This window comes from Acomys minous (genome assembly GCF_964271855.1).
Source record: "Acomys minous genome assembly, chromosome: 3".
In the NCBI taxonomy this organism is placed as follows: Eukaryota; Metazoa; Chordata; class Mammalia; order Rodentia; family Muridae; genus Acomys; species Acomys minous.
Window position 1 is genome coordinate 133050361 of NC_140485.1, and position 18218 is coordinate 133068578.

Below are 18218 nucleotides of genomic sequence, written 5' to 3' on the forward strand. Positions count from 1 at the left end.
TAACAACAGATGGCAGAAGTTTTAAGCCAGCCACTGGACATTATTGTTTCCCATTTCCCCCATTAGTAAGTCTAGGAGGCCACTGATTGAAAGACTGGTTGCAGGGTTCCCGGCATGTCTGAGTAGCCTGGATAATGATGTTGTAGTGTATGAAGAGGTTGTCCTCAGTCATGTCCCTGACATCATTGTGTTCCCAGTTGCTTAAAATTAATCAAATCAGTTACTTTTCTCATCTCTGTGACCAAATACTTAACAATAATCAACTTAAGGTTGATTCTGACTCACCATCCATCATGACCGGAAAAGCACGGCAGCCTAATCATGGCAGCTGAGCACATTTCATCTGTAGCAGTAAGCAGAGAGGTGAATGCTGGCGCTCAGCTCATTTCCCCCTTTCACTCCATCGCACACAGGATGGGGCTGTCCACATTCAGGGTGGGTTTTTTTCCCTCCTCAGTTAAACCTCCCTCAAAACAGCCTTGCAAATAGACCAAACGGTATGCCTCAGTAAAGCCCACTTACTTTCTTAATCAGTCCAATGGACAATTAAATGAGCCATCACATCCATTAAGAAATGTTAGAACACTAAGTTAATTCTAATAGCATGATTTAAAGAGGAAATTTACCATTACTATAACACTATTTTCACCAAATCGCTAATATGGCAAGAATATAAGAATTCAGAAAATAAATCCAAATTGTCAAAGCTAATAGAATTACTCAAAGTTCTTTGGCTGTAAGAGACAGCTGAAATAATCAATTTACACAAAGAGCAGGATTCTTTTGGGCTCATCATATTGTGGGTTTAAAGCCCTGCTTGGTTGATCTAGTGTCTTGGGGCCCATGGTGGAGAGGCACATTACATGGAAGAGATGCCCGATAGCATCAGCACACACATGTGTCAAGCATCACAGTAATGCAATAAAAAGGAAAAGGGAATTACAAGTATATGTATCCCCTGTACATTAGAGTGTAAAGTATTTTTTCATACATATTATATATTACCTTTACCATAAAGATATAATATACATGCATACTTTTAAGTTATAATACAACCTAATTATTTAAACTACACTAATGAAGGCTATTAAGGTATAATTTGTAAATATTTTCTTAAACAGAAAGTTCTAAACTAGAGGCTGAGAAGTGCTTTTAAAAACATTTCTTTATGGGCTGGAGAGGTGGCTTAGACGTTAAGAGCACTGGCTGCTTTTCCAGAGGACCTGGGTTCAATTCCCAGAACATACATGGTAGCTCTCACCGTCTGTAACTCCAGTTCTAGAGGATCTGGCACCCTCACAGGCAAATACTAATGCACATGAAAATAAATAAATCTTTAAAAACATTTTTACTTGCTTTTGTTTTATGTGTATGTCTATATGCCACATACAGGCGGTGTCTGCAGAGGCCAGAAGAGGGCTTTGGGTCTATTGGAGCTGGCATACCAGAGGGTTGTCAACTGCCATGTGGGTGCTGGGAACTAATCCAGTGAATTTTAATTTCTGAGTTCTCTCTCCAGCCCCCAAAAGCTGTATTTAATGAAAGACCAGAGGGAACATCAGCATTTGAAGGTTTCATGGTATTTGTTGTAATTCAAAAGAAGCCACGGCATGCATGAATATGACAAGTATTTCCATGTTCCAATCAACAAAATATGAACATGGACATTTAAATTGCATATAATTTTTGTGTGTCCAAAATACTTTTACATTTTTTATCACCTACAAATATAAATGCCACACTCATCTTGAGAGATTTAAAAATCAAAGCGGTGGGTCTATTTGGTCCAAATGTAGGCTTCACTCCTGTGACTTCCTATGGTGACAAGCATATAAGGGCTTTAAGCTGGGATTGAGTGCAGGTGAATCACACAAACACAGGTGTCACAGACACAAGCATAAGGCCACAGTGAGGGCTTCATTCCACACTGGTGACAATGGAGCTCAGTTCCCCATTTGCAGTAAGAAAATGAGGGCAAACCTGGATCTTTGCCTTAGCCTCAAAGTTACTTCCACATGACCTCCCTTCAGTTTATAGAGCGACTGTTTTCTGAGATTGCTCTTGGCACCTTTGGTAAAGAGATGCTAACATCTCCACAAGCTATTTGTTTGTCTGACATGTTAGCACCATGCTGATAACACCAGGAGCAACCAGAACCCAAAACCTCAGCCTGAAGCCTTCCCTTGAGCGATTCTCTCTAAGAGCATCTCGAAGTGGAGCAATGAACAGCTAAAACTATCCCAAGTCTCTAAAAGCCCCACCTCTTGTTTTTGGCTCACACATTTATACCTCCTCTCAGAATTTGTTCAAGCATTTTTTTTTTCAGCTGGTTAACAACCCATCTCCCCCATACGGTGGCTCCACTTCTGAGGGGATAAACATCACCTGCTCTCTCACGAGTCTTTTTCTCATCCCCCACTTGTGATCTAAACAAAAGAACATGTTTATCTCTCCTTCAGCACCAAGACTGTTGGTGACAACGATTGCAGAATAGGGCTAGTTCTTAATGGAAAGACACCCTCAGAAACCTGGATTCCAACCTCCTAGTCATTACTAAACATGGGAGTGATGTAAAAACTACTGTAGGCATCAGCTTATTTATTTGGGAAAGGAATATAATACCATCGCTGTATAGATGGATGAGAGCTTTCTATATAACAAATATGACTGTGCTGAGATGGCGTGCATAGGGAAAGCATTTGGCAATCTCCGGATAAATGAAGGTACTCAAAGGAGGCAGAGCTAAACGGTAAATTTGGGTTTGTTTACTGGATTTTATAATAATAGACTATTTATGACAAAAATCAGTATAGCCATCTTCCTTATGCTTAACATAAGAAAAAAAATCTCTACCTTAGCTGGCCAGCAGACCTCTGGCTTGAAACAAAACAAAATAGAATAGAAACACTTTTTTTTTTTAATCTGTGAGTTGAGACTTTGACTGCAGATGGTGCTGTGGTTCTACTTGAAATGATTTTGTGTCCTGCTTAAATTCATAGCAAGTATTAATTTTTTGATTTAGTCTATTTTCCCCCAATGGTAAGAAAATTAAGTTCTCTTTATTATTTTGTTTTCTTGTGATGACAAGAGAAACTATTTTATGATTGCAGAAATATATCACAGTTATTCATCATGAATGCTGAGTGCTTGCTTAGACCACGTGATGAGAAATCTTAATGTCATTTTTCTGCTTCTCATCCAGGATCGATTCCTCTGCGGTCCCTAATCTATTTATTTTTCTGGTGCAGCTTTTAAATGAAATTGCTTCACTGAGGATTTGGTGACAATGAGCTCAGAATAAAAAAAATATATATGTACATATGAAAACCATTTTAACCTCTAGTTTGTAACAATTGGTTTAAAAAAAAAAAAGATTTCCTGGAATTAAGCCACAGGAACTCTGGCTTAAGTCAGAGCTGTCAACTGGGAAACAAAATTCCAGACATTTTGAAATTTAATTCGTTTAATTTTTCTTCTAACTGGATTAGACAATATGATTAAGCCTAGCAAGATAGCTTACTGCATCAGTCGGCCTTGAGTGCAGCAAGGAGACACTAAAGTCTTAGAGTGGAAAAAAGTGGAGGGGATTGAGACCTCTATTTCCCCAAAGAAAATGCAAAAGAAATATAACAGAATGCACACGCCAGGACTTTTAAATGAAGGGTATTGTCTTTGTTTTCTGTGACTCTCTTAGGATAGCTGCATTCTAATATTAAGTCCCAATTAAATTTATGCCTGGCTACTTTGGGTGTAAAAAAAATCAACAAAAGGAAATCAAGCAACCGTCACAGGACTCCTCAAAGGTTTTCTAACTCATCCTTTGAAATCGTCTTTGTGAGTCAGGGAGGGATGCTCAACCTCTGAAGTAGGATGAGTTTTTGAGGGCAGCGTAGGAAACAAAGTGATTCAACATTATGCAGAGACATAAAATGAGGGGAATATCTTTGAAGAGAAAGAAAAATTCAACCCCTGGAGTATACAGTCTGATCATTATTTATTTTTGGAACATTTGATATAATGTGTGAAGAAAGGCAGTGGGAGTTACAGTATTTTAAACAAGGTGTGGAAGAGTGATAACGCCATTGCTTACACAACGGTGTGCATACTATAGCATTTTAGAAACTTAATGGACCTTTCCCCTGAGGATTAGCATCAACATAAAAGAAATGTACTAAGAGAAAGGGGCAAAATCACTTATGGTTGTTTTAAAAATTAGAATAGGTATTTTTTAAAAAATCTTTAATCTGGATCTGCATAAATATTATAAAGATTTTTAAAAGCATTAGAGGAATTGACACTTTGTGGAAAGGAGAAATTTTACTCTAAGCATAACAACCACAGGGTTTTTTGTTGTTTTGGTTTTTGTTGTTGTTTGTTTGTTTGCTTGTTTTTTGCATTTGTTGCTGGAGGAAGTCCTTATTTTCTAAGGGACCCTGGGTCCCTGGCTATAACATTATAATCATCCTCTAATTCATTACAACTAAGTAAAGATAAAGCATTACACACCCATCTCGGTAGTTTTTTTTTTTTACAAAAAAGTACATTTCCTCTGTCTTGAACTTGTTTGCTATAAATGTATATAAATCAGGCCTGATGACAATTTAATAAGAACTTCAAGACCTGTTCATCCCATGGGATCACCATTGTGACGTCTTTCGGCCAGCCTTCTGATTGCTCAGCCCTAAGCACAAGCCCTATAAAATGAGAGACTTTGCAATGCTGGTCAGGTTGGAGTGCAGAGCACTAGCTGGCGACAGCAAACCCTTCCCCAGGACCAGAGGCAGACTGGTGGAGCCTTCGCCTGCGCAGGACTTCAGCACCCTAGACAGCTCCCGCAAGCCCCAAAGACAGCCCTGCCTGAAGGAATCAGCCAAAGGTAAGTGAAGTCTTTCCCTTCATTTCCTCTCTACCTTTGGAATTTTGCATAGCAGTTTCTGAGATTTTCTCTCTTAAAAAAGAATTTTACAGTGTTCATCTTTTGCAATAGCCAAATAAAGGAATGATGGCACTTGACAGAGATAGAAATGCCTCACTTTTCCTCTTACGGACCTATCTGCTTAGAAATTTCCTAGCCTGACTTTTAACCCCTCATTAAATATTGACTTTTTAAGTGAAATAAGGTGAGTTTTCTTGTGTGGAGTTTTGAGCAAAGGGTTAAGTTTGGTGCGTTTGTTTTTGAGGTTTCCAATTTATGTTTAAAGTGCTTTCCTTTCCATTTCTCGTGTTGATTAAACCTAGAAAGAACTCACCTTCTTCATCATTTAAATTTTAAATGCTGTAACTTTTATAGATAACAAGAGATAGAATCCTTGAACACCTGTATGTTAACTCTGAAGTGTTTAGAAATACAGTGTGTAAATGGATCAAGTGCAAGATACATGGGCTACAAAGATACATGCATTTTTTTTTCTGGAAAAACCAATGTCAAGAGACTCTGAGGTCATTAACCTTCATTCTTTAACTAATCTGCTTGAGCCTTAGCTTAAAGAAATAGGTTCTCAGAGTTATCTGTAATGAATACAGGAAAAATAAGAATTTAAATATGATATGTATACATGATTTTTGCCTTATAACACATATTTGTATTTTATATCCATATGTGTACACATGAGCATGCAAACTTGAGAATACAATTTACTAGAAGAATTGTTAAGTGTGTAACACTCTATTTTTATAGCAATTAGACATTAAAGTTTAAAGGGGGAAAACCCAACAAATTCCTTGAAGCTGTTTCCCTTCAACAGAAAAGACACCAAGCTTGGATGTTACAACTTTGTTATCAAAACAGAGTCTGGAGTTGGTTGTCTCCACCACAACAGAAGTATAGCCTTGAATCAGATGCTAAAGTCAACTGAGTGTCTGCTGAGGGAAAGCCAAAAGTAAACTTAGCTCACATTCTAACAACTTAACCTGGGGGAAAATATTTATTTTAAAAGTCATCTTACGCCAATCAGTTCAACTCTTTCTTAAGGATGAAGTGACCTTTTCTCAATTCTGCAACAGCTCTGGGAAGTGTAGCTAGACCCTCAGAACATGGCCAAGGATGGCTGGGAGAGTCAGCACCCTCTCTCTTTTCAGGGTCCCTGAGATGGAAGGCAGAAGCAAGCCTCAGTTCCTGGCCCTGCTGACACTCTTCAATGTGCTGATCTCCCAGGCACTGGCCTGGCCTCTCTTTGGACCACCTTCTGCCATGAGGTAAGTTTCATTCTGTGAAAGTGCATCCTTAATTCAGATAGGCAGGCACTTTCTCTGTGTCTAAATGAGAGTCTCCTCATGCTATTTTGGAGAGTGCTTGGTTTTAAATTACATATTATTTATTCCAGTACTTTGATTGTAGTGGCAAGAGCATTCAAAATACTTGTTATGAGCTCCAAAATCACCCTCTAACACACGAAAATAACATTGGTGGTCAGTTTAGCACACCAGATGGGCCCCACTTTCAAACTTGTGTTAGAAAAATAACAAACTCCCATGTAATTTCATCCCAGGTCAGGTTGTTTCTGGCAGAAAAATAGTTGGTTACTTGCCAACTTCATTTAAATTTATATTTAATAAAAATGATTATGAGGTTAATAGTTTGCTAATGAGGTATAAACACATGATATTTTGTTGACTAAGAATAGGTTTAGGAAGAATCACCCTGCCAAGATTAGAGATCATGAGGAGGTATATGTACTAAGATACAATCCTCATAGTATTCTCTGTTTGAATCAAAATTCCTTAGTTTTGCTGTTTGGCACATTGAAGATCATGCTCCATGTTCATAAGACATACCATAGCTCACCTTAACCTAAGGCAAGAAAACTGTATGCTAATAGTCAATGTATACATGACCTTTCTAATCTGCAGGGTCACTAGTTTCTAAAGGCAAATCATCATTTCTTTGGTCATTGTTCATTTTTATGCTTAGTAAAATGAGTAGGTTCTTAGCTATTAATGTTCTCTGTTAAACTACGTAGCATGCTGCACCCCCACATCATGCTGTGACAAGTAGAGCCCAGATGCCTGTATCTCAGCAGATCAGCAAGTCATAGGAATGTTAAAGTTCATGCTGACCATTGATGATGATTTTTTACCATCCACTACATCCTCACCCAGAGATACCAAAGTGCCCTGGAGCTGAAACTCTTTGGAGGTTTACGCCAATGTTGAACACACACACACATTCTCTCTCTCTCTCTCTCTCTCTCTCTCTCTCTCTCTCTCTCTCTCTCTCACACACACACACACACACACACACACACACACATTTTTAGAAACTGCTGGTATTAAAAATCCACATGCATCCACAAGTAGGTTATATTCCATATGTCATAAATGAGGTTCTTATTTTGCAGTACAGCATAATACATTTCTAATCAGAATGTGCTAATGATACGATACGAGGAGCCAAAGCTCCTTAAATTCGATATATTGGGATAGCCTTTCACGAACATGGAGATCTTTTGGTTTGATCAGTAAAGAGAACCGTGTCATGTAAAGCTTTGTGATACACACTAGGGAACTAGAGAGAGAAAAGCAGCTGGTAATCTGCTTCTGCCCTATATTTGAGCAATTGATACTAAATATCAGCACTTACATGAATAAGTATCTGATATCATGTTGGATATCTGCCTTGTATAACTCTGTCTACCTCTTAATACCACTTCACAAATGGAAATAGTGAGGTCCACCGACATAATGGGCTTTGCTTATAGCTTTTATAGAATTGAATTAAGTAGAAATTATAGCTTCTAGGAGGTGAATGACATCATTTTGTGAGCTCACACAAAATTACTACTTATGTGCTCACTAAACATGGAAGTCATGGGTCAAATTATCCTATTCTTGTCTTGCAAATGGCTGATATGCTCCCATATTTTGTGCTCCTGTTTCAGATAGTTGTAGGATCATAAATACCACTTTCTAGGAAGGACTGTAGTACATTTACACTGTTTTTTTTTTACCTTAATAGGTTGGATGACAGGGTGCAGTTTGAAGGAGCAGGGGACCCTGATCAAGTCTCATTAAAAGCAGAGACTGACATCTTGCAGAATGCCTTAGCGGAAAATGACACGCCCTATTATGATGTGTCCAGGTAAGTACACTCTCGTTTATCTTATTTAGGACACATATCTGAATAGATAAATAAATACTTTAGTTTTATCTTACTAAAGATTTCCACAACTCCAGTCAGCATGGTTGACATCAGCTCTAGCAACTGCTCCTGATAGTCATATAGAAAGATTGAACACAGCAGGATAAAGATGCTATTCCCTGCGTCCTATGAACATCATTTCAGTGGCTCAGATTAATCAAATCCCAGATCAAACCCAGAAGTTAGGATTCCATGAGGGAAGAGATGCAAAGGAAAGATCTCTCCTTATAAGAGTCAAGGTGTTCAACGTGCTGCCCACTCTTGCAATTGCTTGACTAGAGCAGTGCTTCAGAGCAGACTAAAGATGTCACACTGAAGACCAAGTATAAAAAAGGTCCCTCATGTTGACAAAGTTTCCTAATGGAGTTAAGATCTTCTCTATTGTGAGAGATTCATTCCCCATTATTTTGGTGGAAAAGAATAACAAAAGATACAGAACACCAGTGAGACTGACTAAATTAACAGATTTTTAATGGTATGCATTTTTACTTAACATAGCATAAAAACTACATAAACATATGGAAGCTATAAATGAATTTTAGGTCAATTTTATTAGAAAATTCATTTTAAATAACCTACCAGGGAACAAAAATGAAGCATATATCTAAAATAGCCCATTTTTTCAAGGGGCTGGGATAGAGACATATAGCTTATATTCTGCTCCAAGTGACTAGGAGTTGCCTTTGCTGTGGTGTCAGGGGATTTCCGTTTGGTTTAAGTTTTAGTAAGCTTTGTTCTACAAGTAGTTTGCAGGTTTCTTTGCCATTAAACAGGCTAGCATAACTCTGAAAGGGAACTTTGCCACCCAATCACTGTGTTTGTGTCCTTGTTTTAGAAATGCCAGGCATGCGGATGGAGTTTTCACCAGTGACTACAGTAGACTTCTGGGTCAGATTTCTGCCAAAAAATACCTGGAGTCACTCATTGGCAAACGGATCAGGTAGAGTACTATTTTTTTGTTCGTTCATTTGTTTGTTTAACAAACACTCCATCTCCAAATTCTTTTCTATTTCTAGAATGTCATTTTCCTTGCTCAGGGCTCACAGCTCTTTGATCATGTTGAATTAACCTAGAGAAAATAATGCATGTTATTGTGTAAAACACACCAGGCCCACCCGGGATGAGAGGGAGCTTTTCATACTTCCTGACTTTAAACATGTTGTTCTTAGGTATGTAGCGAACGTTCACAAACTAGTCAAAGAGAGCTAAACTCAGTAGGAGAAGATACAGAACACCGACGCATCGCCTACTTCTTGTTGGTCTCTTTAATTTCATTTTCCCCCCCTCACGTTCTTCAGCAGCAATATCTCAGAAGATCCTGTGCCAATCAAACGACACTCTGATGCGGTCTTCACAGACAACTACACCCGCCTCAGAAAGCAAATGGCTGTAAAGAAATACCTGAACTCCATCCTGAATGGAAAGAGGAGGTAGGAGGAAATGGCAACCCACGACCTTCAACTTCTAAGCTCTGTTTGGAGACCTGATCATGTCTCCTTCTCTTCATGTGCTTTGTCTGCTAAGTGTCAACCTCTTCCTTGTTCTCAACGTTGACTGATACCTGGGTTCCCTGGCAAACTTTTACAATACTGACACATAAGTGTTAGCCCAAAGACATTAGAAAGCAGCATTTCTGGGGATGTTGACCTGAACACTCTTATTTTTTTTTTTTAAGTTCCTTCCCTTGAATTTATTATGTCAACAGGGTTAAAAAAAAATGATGGCTTTTTCAAATCAGGGAGTGGTTTAATCAAGTGTTCACCTTTGAAAACATGTGAAGTGTAATTGGCAACTTTGTCATGCAAGGGAACCCTACCACATTTATATCCAACAACTCTGCTTTATCACATTTACCCATGATGCATCTGTGTGTTTCAGTTCTAAAAGCATGTGCCTGTGTAGTGTGTTAACACTGGACACAGTGATAGGGATCCAGGGCTCTCTCTTCTCACTCCATTTGCCTTTGTGTGCATGCTGACAGCATTGAGCATAACTCTGGTAAAGTGAAATCAGACAAGTGTCTTCTCCTTGCCCTCTAAATGATAACTCCATACGGCTGATTTTAGACACTGTGGTCTTGGAACAATTCACGGGCAATCACTAGCTGCAGAGACCGTTGTTGACCCCCAGTGTGTCTTACAGAGCATAAACAATCACCTCACCATGCTGTCATAATTGTTCCTCTGGAACTTTCCACAGCTGAGAATTTTAACAAGTGCATTTTCCTTCTGGTCTGCAGCAGCGAGGGAGACTCTCCAGACTTCCCCGAAGAGCTGGAAAAATAATGACGAGGCTCCTCTGAGCAGAGCTGAAGATCAGAGGTGAGTGTGCCTCTGCCCCTTACTGTGGCCTCAGAGCTGCCACGGAGAGTCAGTGGGTGAAAACATCTTAGGGCTAAATGTTCTTCTACTCAGAAAGATTACCCAGTCCACACAATACCTCTACCTGAGGCAGACCCCAGCCCAGTGAACACCTCAGGCACTGTTCACCACAAAGTTTGGCCTCTACAAGGTGTTTCTTGTCTATCTGCCTTTCTCCCACATGCATGTTGAAACTCTAAGATGTCCTTTTGAGACTCAAGCCATGATGCTTTTATTAGTTTAAGATTTAGTCCAAAGAGTGCCTGTTGGATCGTCAGTTAACCGTGGAGAAATATCACAGAATCATAGCATGGTAATGTCAAAGCATTCTGGGTTTAATTATGTTCCTTCAAACACAGCAGCTTTCATAGAGCAAAATTCAAAGTTTGACCTGGGAGTGAATAGAGGCACTGTAGCTCCAGCAGCATTAATTGTGGAATATTTTTAATTAAAAAAAAAAAGATGTGCTATTTTTTCTTTTGTGAAGGTGTATAGGCAGATTTTTAACAATTGCTTTCCTATAAATGGGGACACAAGGTGTATCTTTTCACACACTATGTAGACATGAACAATTTCATTATTTCATCTGAACCTATTCACAGTACTTGGAAAGTGGCAAAAATGTTGCACTTTTTTTTAACGGGCTATGGAGAAGATGGTGACAGTTCTGTAGGCCATCTGGTTACAACCACTTAGCATGGAAGTAACCAAGGAAAGATATAAAATGGATGGGAGTGGCTAGCCCCAGTAGAACTTGGTTTCTAAAACCTGAAAGTAGGCAGAATTGCAGCTTTGGCTAAGAATATAAAAATAGGTACCCCTTTGTGTGGGCTGAAAGTAACCCGGCCTCACTTTGGTTTCTAGTGTGGTCGCCGAGCATTTTAAGAGAGCTGTCAGGAGCAAACAGGTTTTCAGAGCTCATTTACCTGAGTGTTCTGTTCCATCACTTAGATTAATTATCTCCTTATCTATGAGGGACACATAGGGTCAGGAGCTTGCCATAACAATATTACCACATATAGACATATAGAGCACTTGCCTGGCCTGTGCAAAAGCCTTGGGTTCCACGCCTAAAACCAAGAGAAAGAAATACTGCTTTGTAAGGTGACTGCTCCTCTGTCAGATAAAGAACATGGCAGACACCAACATATAAAGGTGGATTCCTTCATGAAGTGTGAGGCCATTTACAGGAGCCTATCGTTATTGCAGAAGGGTCACTGTGGCCAAGTCCTACAGGCCCTGCTGCAGGTAGCCCACCTGCGCAAGGTACAGATGCTTCATTCTTAGTGATGAAGTACAGAGCCCTTTCACCCTCCGGCTCCACTGCGACAGTCAGGGTTCTGGTAGGTTCTCTCTGACTCAGCCAGACTCGAGCTCATCAGAGGCTGTCGACAGAGGGTAAGGGAAAAACGATGTTTGCTAAATTAGTGAATGAAACTAATATTACATAAATTTAATAGCTGTTTATGTTTAAAGCACTAATTGTTTCTCTCTCTTTTTTCTTTTCAGAATTCTTGAAGGAAAACAACCAAGTGGTTACATTATGAGTTCCACATATCTAATTCAAGAAAACTTCCATAGCCAAACCAAATAAAATGTGTTGTGAATATTGTGATTTCCTTTATGTAATAACTGTGATGTTTACATTGTAAATATTATTTGAGCACTCTAAAATTCATCCTTAGCTCCCGAAAGGCTTGTAATTTCATATGCTATATATATATTCTTTCAAAGAAAAATATATTTAATGATAAGTAGATACTAGATTAATTCAAATTATCTCAAGCTTTCTGCAAGGGTAGCAATAGAGGAAAATTGATGTGTTTATTTATAGCATGTAGTTTAACCATTCAAAAGAGCGGAACAGATAATCAGTGTGACTAAGTCTGAATGTGAAGCAGACAGGCTATTGTGTTAAATAAAGCAAAATATGCAAGGGAAATAACAAAAAGAAGGATTTTTAAAAAGATACTTGTCAAAAGGATTTTCAAAATTGTATTTGTCCGGTGATAGGAACTCCATCTCTCATGGATTCTTCTCTCTGACTAGGATTTGTAATTCCCAAAGGCTTCCTCAGAGATGCTTCTGTTAAGAAAAGCTCAACTTCAGACCCGGAGCGACCCCTTTCTGCCTGTGCTGTGGGTGTGTGAACTAGACGCTGAGCAGAGTACTTGATTTCCAGTCATAAACAAAATTTCCGTAATCACTCACAATAATTTTTTTGTCTTGTTTGGCATTCTTTTGCTGAAAGTACATTTGTAGACACAACTATTTTTCCAATGTGATTGTATGAAATTCAAGACAGGAATAAAGATCTTTGGTTATCATTGCAAATGTGTCTTCTTGTTTGGATTCTTTCAGGGATCCAAGGGGGTTCCTCCACTTACCTCTCCACCTGAGGGTTTGGGGCTGGTTTTGTGTGATGCTTGAGGTGGGATTACATTTGTGAGTTCCCAGCTAACAGCTATTTAGGTGAGAGGGGGATCTCTATTTTATGTAAGGTGAGAGGCAAGAGGCAAAGGTTTCTACCGTGGCTCAGCTCCACAAAGCTCTATCTGAGGAACCTACTTCCTCCCCGGCTTATCCTTCATTTCCCAGAGTCTAACCCTCTGCTTCATGATCCAGAATCACAGCTAGGTTTCCAGCCATGGGGTCTGGATTTCAGGCAACTGAATGGGGAAGCCTTGCATCTATGTTACAAAAACTGGGGTGCCCTTGAGGCTCATGTTCTACACTCACGTTCCTTCCACGTGGACACTAGAATTAAGGCCACGGGTCATTGGCAAGAAAGGCAGGAAAATGTGGTTGTTTTCCTTAGGGAGTATGCACTCAACTATAATATTAGGGTCCATCAACATAAAATAGTGGAAGAACGGATGGGTAAGTACATTGGTTTTTAAACTCTTACATTCTCACCCTATAAGTCTTAAAGAATAATAGAGAAGGTTAGACTCAAACTCTAACCATCAATGAAGGAGTGCTTAGTAAAAACACAGATAAATACTCTTGGTTCATTCTCATAATTTACAAGGGAGGGCTTGATCCAGGAGTCTTTGTGATGAGAAAGTAGTTCACGCAAGGAAAAGGAATTTTGTAAAAATTCTATCTGAATCTACAACTTTCCAAACACTTACTACAAGCTATTCTTAGTAAAAGGAAGCTCAGGACAGAAGCCGAAAACTAACACATATTATCCGGATCCAAGGACCTTGTAAGGATCAGTTGGGACTTAATATGGAAGCAAAGCTAAAGAGTTTCAATTCTCTCTTACTCATATGAACCTTTACAGTTTACTGCCCGTTTCTTCAAGGTGTCTTGCCTGAATCGATATGCTGTCCCATGTACACACTGGAAAAGGGTTCTGAGCACAAGAAACAGTGAGTAGAGATGAGAAATAGGCTTGGTATTGCTATGCAGCAAAAGAGGTTATGTGCCCAGAGCAATGACAAATACAAGATTTGGCTAAAGAGTTGATGCGGGACTCCACAGATAGGATCACAAAATATTTTAACAATAAATTAAATTTTACTTTTGTGGCAACATATTAAAGCATTAATAGATACATTAGCATATTATATGCCAAAGATTAAATGTGTTATGTCACTGTGTTAGGTAGACTAAAGGTCCCTGAAGATGGCCATGCCTTAATGCCTAGACCCTGTGAATGGCTATGTTACTTTCACATAGCATAAGATATAATCACTTTCAGATCAGCACAGAGGTTAACCTGGGCTACCTAAGTAGCCTAGTAGAGTCACACAGGTCCATGAAAGCAGTCAAGGAAGACAGAAGTCAGAGAAGGAACTGTGACAATATCACAGAGACTGCTGTAACACAAATGGTTGGCATAGACCGGAAGTCAGGCTACATAGATTCTACAGGAAGCTGAGAAAAGGAAGGAAAATATTCTTCCCAAGATCCTCAAGGGGAGTCATAGCGCTACTGACTTCTTGGTGTTAGGCACAAGACACCAATACTCAGATTTCTGATCTCCAGAGTGCACAATCATAGGGATCTGCTGTTCTACTCTCCCTAGTCTGTGGGAACTTGTCTCTGCAGAGTTGATACAGCCATCATTCCAAGAGCACCATCGAACTTGAGTCTATTTAGTTTCCACTGAATTAGGGAAGAACAATCTACCAAAGTTAAATAGTCCTTGAGGCCGTGGTAGGGTCCTAGAGAGAATGAAGTGTCAAAACACTAGGCTATTTGCTTCAACGTTTCTTCAGTTGTGTCAATGAACATGAATTGATTTTTAACTAGCAAGAGGTAAGCATCTAATCTGAAAGACGCTTGAGAGTTATTTCATCCTAGGGATGCACATGGTTCAGCATATGTTTGTTGGTAAGTTGTTAGTACCATAGAGATGGAACTAAGAACAGAAACCACGTGATCATCAGTGGGTTCAGAAAAAGCACCTGATGTAGTCCAATGTAACCTCATGATAAAAGCCTTAAAGAAACTGTCTGGGTAATTACGCACTTCATTAGTCCAAGCATTGAGATAGCCTACAGGATGGGAGAAAACCTCTACTTGCTGTTGTTCAAACAGGAAGGGATAGTATCTAGAACAGATGAAAACTTACAAAAATTGAATACCACAATATAATGGAAACCACGTTTCCCATTCAGTAACCGAGCCAATGAACAGAAAAGGTGGTTCTCAAAAGAAGTGCAGATGACCAATGACTTCCTGGAAAAGTCACTTCATTTCCATCAGAACAGCTAACACTAAAAAGGTTGTAAATGTTCCTGGTGATATAGAGACATAGAAACTCCTACTGCTTATGAGAGTGTAAACTAGTACAGGAAAAATAGAAATCAAAATTGAAGTTTATCTTTTTAAAACCCAACAACTATAATAGAATTACTCTTTTAACCAGCTATATCAGTCCTGGCATATACACAGCGGACTCTTTCTATATCCTACTACAGAGAGACTTTCACATCTGTGTTCATTGCTTCACTGTGCACAATATCTAAAAAAGGGGAAGCAGCCTAGATGTCCACCAACAAAGAAATCATAAAAATGCATCATATATACAGAATGGAATTTTGATCAACTGCAAAGAAAAATGAAACAATAGCATGGGCAAGAAAATGGATGAAAGAGGAGATTATTATGTTTGGTTAAGTAAGCTAGGCTGAGAAAGATAAGTAAGCTAGGCTGAGAAAGATAAGTACACATATTTTCTTTCATGTATGTATTCTAGATTTTAAGTGTGTCTATGTGTCTGTGTATGTGTCTGTGGCGGGGGCGTGGGGCCGTGGGGGTGTGGGGAGGTATGCCAGGAGACTATAAAAGGAACCAGGATAGAAGAAAAGGAGATGTTAAGAGAGGCGGGGAAGGAGGGTCACAGAGTATGTGTCATGAAGGCTGAAGGTTACAGAGAGAAGGAAGGGGAACAGGCAATAGGGCCAAGAGGAAAAGGTGAGGAGAGAGGGTGAAGGCCTAACAAAAACCAAGGGTGTATGGAAATGCCATATGAAATCCATTCTTCGGCTGCTTATTTTAAAGACTAATAAAAACAAAAACAAAGGAGAGAAACACTACAACACAGAGAAAGTAGGGGGAAAGATGACATTCCAACCAGGCTGCTAGTTACCGCATTATTGCTCTGCCTTTGCTTTCTTGATTATTTATCAAACAGACCTAAGTTCAGGGTGGAAGGTGCTGCTGTAAACGCTGAAATGGGACAGAACAGCCAAGGATCTGACAGCATTCGAGGAGAACCGGAGGGGGAAAAGAAGATCAAAGTTGTTTTCAATGAGTATAGATAAAAAAGAGAGGCTGGGGTGCAAAAGACAAAATCTCAGAGCTAATTAGGAAAAGGGTGCGAGTACAGAGCAGAAATCAAGTGCAGGGAGAGAGAGCAGGTTTCCTGACTTTACAAACAGCCAAGATAGAGTGAAGGCCGGTAAAGGGAAGAGTGCAGCTCCATAGCAGAACACTACACAAGGCCCTGCTTCAACCCTGGCCCCAGAACAAAAAAATAGATTCAATAAATAAGTAAAATGTAATAAAAGGTTCTGTCAAAAATCAAGCAAATGGCCTAAAAACCTGGGCATGAATCAGAAGTTAAAACACTGCCTGCAAAAAATGAATAGAAATCTCATGTCTCATAAAGAGAGGTTTCAGAAAAAGATGATGGAGCAATTGAAAAGAGGAAATAAATAACATAAAAGCAATTTTCACTTCCTCTGGGTTGTAGTTTTATGAGGCCTGGCTACACTCCTTCTTCATCCATGCACTAGTGCACACACTGTATGAAAGTGGCTGCTCCTCAGTAAGGTTGTTGCAGCCATCAGTTTTAGGCAACATGCTTCGATGAAGGGAATTGATTTTCTTGATACCTCATTATTACTGTGGTAAATTGATTTCTTAAATATTTCTATATACCTTGATGATATTTATGGCATATTTTGGCATATTTGGCATATTTGTGGCATATTACAGCATATTTTAAATATTTAGCTTTTAAGTATTTCTATAATAATTAAAGTGAATTGATCTATTCTAGTTAACAAGGTTCTATTTTTCTGCTATTATTTTTCATTAATATAGTATACAGTCTATTACTGTAAACACTAACATACTACATAATGTTAATACCAACATACACTCTTTCTGAATAGGGAAACAGAATTTCTGTCTTGCAGAGTAGATCAAAGATGGAGCCTAAGAATTATATAATCATATCTATTAATTACTAAGAACTTTGGAACTGCACATTTCAACAAATCTGGTGTTAGGAAAAAGCATATCCAGTTACTTATTTGCCTATTATGTATTTGGTGTAGCCAACTCAAATAGTAGCCTGTCTGGCTCACCAATAACAGTTGTACTTTTTTTTTTTAAGCAGAAAGAGGGAAGGCCTCATTAGAAGCACCTGCCTTCTGCTACCAGCTTTTTCTCCCCCATTATTAGGGGAACATGTCTTTGGTCCCTCTCTTTCAGCTGTGTAATTGCAAGTCCCCTGAAAGGCACATCTCTTTTCATAAGTTAGCTTCTCTCATTTTCCCCCACATAATTGTGTTCTTTCTGCATCTCTTCCTTGGCCACCCACCCTGGTTCCATAATTTTGTTTCTTCTGCCTTCGTTTTTCTCTTCTCTGCAGGGCTATGGGCTCACTCATCTGAGCTCCTTGCTCTAAGACACGCCTACCTATCAGTCAGCCCACCTGCTGCCGTGGCAGGAGGTGCATATGAACCCCTCAGATTTCATTTTGTCTCTTAGATTTTTTTTCTCTCCACTCAGCATATGGCACTAGGGGCTGTATTTACCCATTTATGCTGCATTTAACTGTCTGCTAAATATTATAAACTCTGAAGCAGATGTTTCTCCTAAGTGTAGGCTTATAAATGATGGCAAATGAAATAATTGCAATGTTTTTTTATACCTCAAAAATATCTCCCCGTCATTGTATCTAACACATAAAGGAATCCTAACCATGCCCTCATAAATATGGGTATAGATTGATGGAATGGAGATGAGCAGGAACACGTGTGAAAGGAGAAAACGAGGAGGCACAGGGAAGGAGAGACGGACGGGAGAGATGGAGAGTGTGGGAGGGGAGGACTTACCACCATGAGTAAACCCGAAATTATGCACAGGTAGTGAGACTAAGTAAGGCTAAGGCTTAAGACAAATGGAGTAGAATGGGGGCCATTCCTATATTCAGATCTCAGGTCTCAGAGGGGTGCTGGCCTAAGAATATACCT

At 39.3% G+C, this 18218-nt stretch overlaps 1 protein-coding gene across 2 annotated transcripts; it reads left to right on the top strand.

Annotated features, from left to right (window-relative positions):
• The first annotated feature begins 4695 nt into the window (after positions 1-4695).
• On the top strand, positions 4696-12832 carry VIP (vasoactive intestinal peptide). Of its 2 annotated transcripts, none has more exons than XM_084775471.1 (7): positions 4696-4876; positions 6079-6195; positions 7955-8077; positions 8973-9077; positions 9439-9567; positions 10377-10458; positions 12007-12832. In XM_084775471.1, exons 2-6 carry the CDS (start codon positions 6089-6091, stop codon positions 10420-10422), a joined length of 510 nt encoding a protein of 169 aa, XP_084631597.1. In that variant the 5' UTR covers positions 4696-4876; positions 6079-6088; the 3' UTR covers positions 10423-10458; positions 12007-12832. The 2 variants fall into 2 exon arrangements, with proteins under 2 accessions (XP_084631597.1, XP_084631596.1); XM_084775470.1 differs by having other exon boundaries at positions 4699-4876; positions 9436-9567.
• The last annotated feature ends 5386 nt before the right edge of the window (positions 12833-18218 follow it).